This window comes from Notothenia coriiceps, unplaced genomic scaffold (assembly GCF_000735185.1).
Source record: "Notothenia coriiceps isolate Sejong01 unplaced genomic scaffold, NC01 NC01_scaffold00009532, whole genome shotgun sequence".
In the NCBI taxonomy this organism is placed as follows: domain Eukaryota; kingdom Metazoa; phylum Chordata; class Actinopteri; order Perciformes; family Nototheniidae; genus Notothenia; species Notothenia coriiceps.
Window position 1 is genome coordinate 1 of NW_011342233.1, and position 6115 is coordinate 6115.

Below are 6115 nucleotides of genomic sequence, written 5' to 3' on the forward strand. Positions count from 1 at the left end.
GCAATAGAGTGGTGCAGGAATGAGTCCTAAAACCCGGAAGTGAGTCAGCATTTCACCACTTCCTGTTCCCTCGTCTCAGAGCCAACGGGATTTTTGAACTAGTTTTTGGAAAATAGCTGGAAATAAAGTTTTTGGTTGAGACACATTGAAGAGACGGATCACGTTTTGTTCTACGACATTAAATCCATCAGCAGTGACCCCACTGGTGATTTTAGAGTGTACGTGTCTGAAAAACGATGGTTGTTACCAAGTGGCTGAATAGGACTACAGAAGTCGTGGAGGCCGTTGTACGTCATTACGCCAAACACGTAAACACTCCTCTAAGTTAGTTTCTGTTCTGCTTGAGAGCAAGTCCCTGCCTCCTGCAGACTGTTCAAACAAACGCTTCAACTCGTTCCATCTAGAATCTGTGTGTTTGAATATGGATCTGAAGTTGGCGTGACGTTGAAGTCGTGCTGCTGGACTCTGCTGTAGTTCCTTTATAGCATAACGTTAGCATTTAGATTCTGGAGATAAGATTTATGATTAGAACATTATAAAAGTAGGGTAGACATGTGGAGATTATCTGGCTGAACAAAACGTGCATTTATCAAACAGCTTAGTTTTCCACAGATCTTATTTTGTACAATATTCCAAAATCCTATGGAGGAATCCTGTTGCTTTTTTGTCGAGGGAACCCTTGCAGCTTAGTTCCATGTCGGCCTACAAGAATACGTCATCACTGCACCGCTCTATTGAAATCATTTCAAAGCAGAAATGTCAAGCATCATCTAGTTTGAGTTTCGAGCAAATTTGCTGTCACCTACGGCAACATTTCATAAATCAAAATATCATAACGTTTTCACCGATTGATCAGAAGAACCAAGTTCATTTTAAATATGTTTACAGACCAATTGATTAAACGATAAATTATATGGCAGATTAATCAGTAAAAGATATGTGGTTACAGCTCTGTTCAATCTTTACAAAGATAGCTTTTCCCACGCCTCGATACGGACTCCCTCCATCAGCTAGACTGCGTAAACCTGACTGCATGTGTGGAGTCAGTTCTCATTAGCAGGGCTGTGATCGAATAGTCCAACAAATCAGCTCATTGTGTTTGTATTGATCCACATGAATACACATTAGTATAATTGTATGAAGCTTTCAGAATAAACAGCCGATGGATATTTATTTCTACCTTCAGATGACGTGACAGACGTACCTGTTTGTATTTGTATTTATATTTTTGAATTCCTGTAGAAAATCTAAAGATGTCATCAAGGAAACTACTTGTCTGCTGAAATACTCTGCATATTGTACATACTCTGAAGTTCACGTGTGTGTGTGTGTGTGTGTGTGTGTGTGTGTGTGTGTGTGAGTGTGTGTGTGTTTACGTGTGCGTGTGCTACCTCACAATAAATAATTATTTTAATGTTTTAACTTCCATTTCATTTGTTGATTTTTGTCCCTTATATATTATTTCAATATTATAAATATCTTATTTTATATATTTTATTTTATTTTTCAAACATATTCTCCTCGATATTTTTACAATTTGTATGTATTTATTCTTTTGTATTTCCATATTTATTTAATTGGTATTATTATTCTTTAACATTCCATCCATGGTTTTTAACAAACACGACACCAGCGCCCTCTAGTGACCTCACTTCCAAACTACATGTGCATTTGAGAGAGCTCTGAATTTACACACTAACTTACTTCATAATAATACTGGTGTACTTTTACTCAAGTAACATTTTGAATTCAGGTCTTTTAACTGTAATGTAGTACTTTTGTTCATGTTTTTATTGTATATCTTCTTTTTCTTGAGTAACATTTTGAATGCAGGACTTTTACTGAAACAGAATATTCCTACACTCTGGTACTTCTACTTTTACTCAAGTACAAGATCCGAGTACTTCTACTTTTAATTAAGTACAAGATCGGAGTACTTCTACTTTTACTCAAGCAAAAATATCTGAGTACTTCTACTTTTACTCAAGTACAAGATCTGAGTTTTTCTTTTACTCAAGTAGGCTACAAGATCTGAGTAGGCCTACTTCTACTTTTACTCAAGTACAAGATCGGAGTACTTCTACTTTTAATTAAGTACAAGATCTGAGTACTTCTAATTTTACTCAAGTACAAGATCTGAGTACTTCTACTTTTCCTCCAGTAAAAGATCTGAGTACTTATACTTTTACTAAAGTACAGGATCTGAGTACTTCTCCCAACCGCTGCGGATCAGTGACGTCACAGAGGGGAGGAGCCAGGTGCGTGCCTTCACCTCGGAGCTCATTCCGTGGATTAAAAACACAGGAAAGTTAACTTCTCTACAGCCTGTTCAGGTCGGTGGGCTTTAAAATATAAGAAAGCCTCGGTTTGGTTCTCCGTAGCTCTGGTTCTCCGTAGTTCTGGTTCTCCAGAGTCCTGGTTCTCCTGCAGTGAGCTCCTGACAGAGAGAACATGTCCAATGGGAAAGAGGCAAATGCTGCAGAAAAGTGAGTAGTGAAACTTTATATGTTTGCTCTCTGCATCAACTGTAACTGGTTAAAAACAACCTGTCAAGGAAATAGTGCAAAAATACTAATATCACTCCGCTGCCCCAGGAAACGCTAACTTTGTTCCCCTGTAGTTCATCATTATCACACAAAACATATGTTTGGTGCCCAATGCCATTTTGTGTCTTCAATATTGCACAGCTTTTCGAAAAACACATTATAAATAAAAAAATGTAAAACTCCCTCAAACCCCCAAAGCAAATTAACTGTATTTTACATTTTAAACGGAGTCTTATCATCCAATACTTGGAACGAAAACGTGGAATAGAAACTAGGCTACTACTTGTTTAACATTTGTGTGATGGTGCTGAAACAACCATTTTCCTCTGTGTGTGTTTAGAGGCTTAATGGCTGGATGTACATGACTACGTTTACCTACAACTTTTACTTAAATAACATTATTTATGGTCTCTTCTTAGAAACTCACAAAGACCACTTATTGCTTATTAATATTCTTATTTTTTGGTTAATTTATACAGCAATCTAAGTTCATAAAGATATTCTGTATGTTATAAAAGCCCTTACATTAATACAAAAATAAGAACTGCAGCTGAATTGTTTCGTATTAATAGACATTAAAAAGCAATTGTATGTATTTACTTCTTAATATGTATTTGAATGTCTTGTCTGTTTTGGATTTATTAAATGTCTGTCTTTTGCATGCACCTTGTCCTATAAGTGTAATATGACATATGTGAAAGCAATGTTACTTTGTACATATACACCTGTATGTTCTGTGTGAATGTGGGATGCTTTGAGGAGTCGTAAAGACTGAATTAAGCGTTATATAAATAGTCCCTTTCCCCCTTACCATGTATCTCACTGATGCCACTCAAATGTGTCTAATAGTTTTGCACAGTGGTGGTAAAACGGGGATATTTCCACTTCTCTCCCGGTCATTTTTCAAAAGATGTTCCTATGGGATGAAGTATTTCTGTAGTGGACCCTGAAGGCAGCATCTCCCTGGTTCCCTCCACAAAATACCAACGAGATTTCTCCATGTGATTTTGGATTATAGCAGGAAATAATCTCTGTTGCGAACCAGCGTTTTTTATTCTTTAAGGCAAGGCAAGTTTATTTATATACTACCTTTCAACACAAAGCAAATTCAAGTGCTTTACAAAAATGAAAGATATCAAGAGCATTAAGAAATAGTGCAGCAGAAACATATTAAAACATTCAAATACAGGGTGTTAGGACTCATTCCTGCACCACTCCTGTGTTTAGTTGGTTGCTGTGAACCTCTTTCTGCACGCCATATGGATCCTGTGTGTTTATCAGTTCCCACACACACACACACACACACACACACACACACACACACACACACACACACACACACACACACACACACACACACACACACACACACACACATCCCCCTTACTACACACACTCAGTGTATTTGCTGTGTGTGTTGCAGCTCCTCTCAGATGACTCTGAAAGAGAGTCTGGATGAATGCATGGAGGCTCTGGATCTCTTCCTGAACAACCACTTCAGCGAGAGCCTGGATAAACTGCGGCCGAGGTAACACAATAATCCCAGAGTCATGTCTAGATCCACTTCCTGTCTGAGTGTGAGGCGGTGGTGGAGACGCACTTACACTTAGATATTACTTTATTATTTTATAATGCAGTACATATGCCTCTACTGGGACATGTCTCCATGCTTTAATGTTCGGAAATCACACTGAAGTCACACCTTAATTCATATAATTAAAGAGTCCTCTCCTGCTGATGTTCAGGTGTATATCAGTATGTAGTGTCTCTACTTTAAAGAGTCCTCTCCTGCTGATGTTCAGGTGTATATCAGTATGTAGTGTCTCTACTTTAAAGAGTCCTCTCCTGCTGATGTTCAGGTGTATATCAGTATGTAGTGTCTCTACTGGGACATGTCTCCGTGCTTTAATGTTCTCATACTGCCTGTGCTGCAGCACCTCTTTTCACCCTCTGTCTGAAACCAGAGCCCAGTCTGCTCTGATTGGTAAGCGGGCCGGCTCTGTTGTGATTGGTCAACCTGCTTAGAGATGTCCCGCCCCTTAGCCTATCATGTACAATGTGTTGGAGTGCTAGCCAATAGAAGCTTGAGTGTTTCATAGTGATGTCATTATGTTACTGAATTAAACAAAGGAGGCAAATGTTGATTTTTTGTTAATGGATTTATATTTTGTATTGGCTAATAATCAGTGTCTGTGGAAAGCTGTCTGATAAATGTAGTGGAGTAGAAGCATAACATGTAAATACACAAGTAAAGTATTTTCGTATTCTACAAGTACTTGATTAAATGTGCTTTATCACACTTCACCACATTGGTTCCTGGTTCACTGTATTCTCTATTTAAGCACATTTCAGGGTGGCGTGTATTTAAACATGATGTCAGCAGAATTCAGTCTATGTTAAATAGTTCCTGTAAAGTGCGTTCAGTCGCTGTTGGTTTCCTGTCGGCCATGACTCGAGGCTGGCTTCACTTGTCCAGGATGTGAGGTGTTTGCTGAAGCTGACGCCCCACGTATGACTGATTCAACAGCCCTGCAGAATAAACACTGAGCAAGAAACACTGGGACTGCAGAGCAGATAGGAAGGATAAAGAGAGTGCTGTATTTACTCTTATCTTTACCCAGCAGGAAAATATGTGGGCCATACAGTAACTATGCTCTGCTACAGTGGTATAACTAAGTACATCTACTCAATAAATGCACTGAAGAGGTACTTTAATTTCAATTTATACTTTTACTCCACTAGTAAGATTAGAATGCAAGACTTTTACTTGTAACAGAGTATTTTTACAACTCTGCTATTTTAACTTAAGTGATGGTCTAAGTGCTCCTTCCCCCCTGCACTGTTTGCTTACATGTAATGTGCATGACGTTGATCCTCCCCATGTTTCCTATGCAGAGTGAATGAGAGTATGTACCACGCTCTTATCTACGCCACAGTGCTGGAAATGCAAGCCATGATGACTTTCCAGCCAGAAGACATCAGCAACGCAGGAAATACCATGAAGAGTGCCCAGGAGGTCTGCCAGAGGTCAGGATGTGTTGTGAATGTAGATTATAGAGCGGTGCAGGGATGACGTATTTCTGTAGGCTGACCCTGAAGTCCACCAACAACAATTACTCTGTTGTAAACAAACATTTATGACACTTACAGGTTTAGTTCAGCAGGATAATCTCCACATGTTAACACCACTTTATGATTTCTGAAGTGAAAAGATAATGTTGGGCTATAAAGGAATTACAGCACAGTCAAATGACTTCACGTCACCACCGCTAAGCTAAAGGTGGCTAATGTTGGGCTATAAAGGAACTACAGCACGGTCACATGACTTCACGTCACCACCGCTAAGCTAAAGGAGGCTAATGTTGGACTATAAAGGAACTACAGCACGGTCACATGACTTCACGTCACCACCGCTAAGCTAAAGGCGGCTAATGTTGGGCTATAAAGGAACTACAGCACGGTCACATGACTTCACGTCACCACCGCTAAGCTAAAGGTGGCTAATGTTGGGCTATAAAGGAACTACAGCACGGTCACATGACTTCACGTCACCACCGCTAAGCTAAAGG

At 39.2% G+C, this 6115-nt stretch overlaps 1 protein-coding gene across 1 annotated transcript in view; it reads left to right on the top strand.

Moving 5' to 3' along the window:
* The first annotated feature begins 2285 nt into the window (after positions 1-2285).
* LOC104945353 (tetratricopeptide repeat protein 39A-like) overlaps positions 2286-6115 on the top strand; it is an 8453-nt gene continuing 4623 nt past the window's right edge. The window contains exons 1-3 of the mRNA XM_010771003.1: positions 2286-2486; positions 3970-4074; positions 5442-5592. Of these exons, the coding sequence (XP_010769305.1) occupies positions 2452-2486; positions 3970-4074; positions 5442-5592 (291 nt within the window). The 5' untranslated portion in view covers positions 2286-2451. The remainder of the gene's footprint in view (positions 2487-3969; positions 4075-5441; positions 5593-6115) is intronic.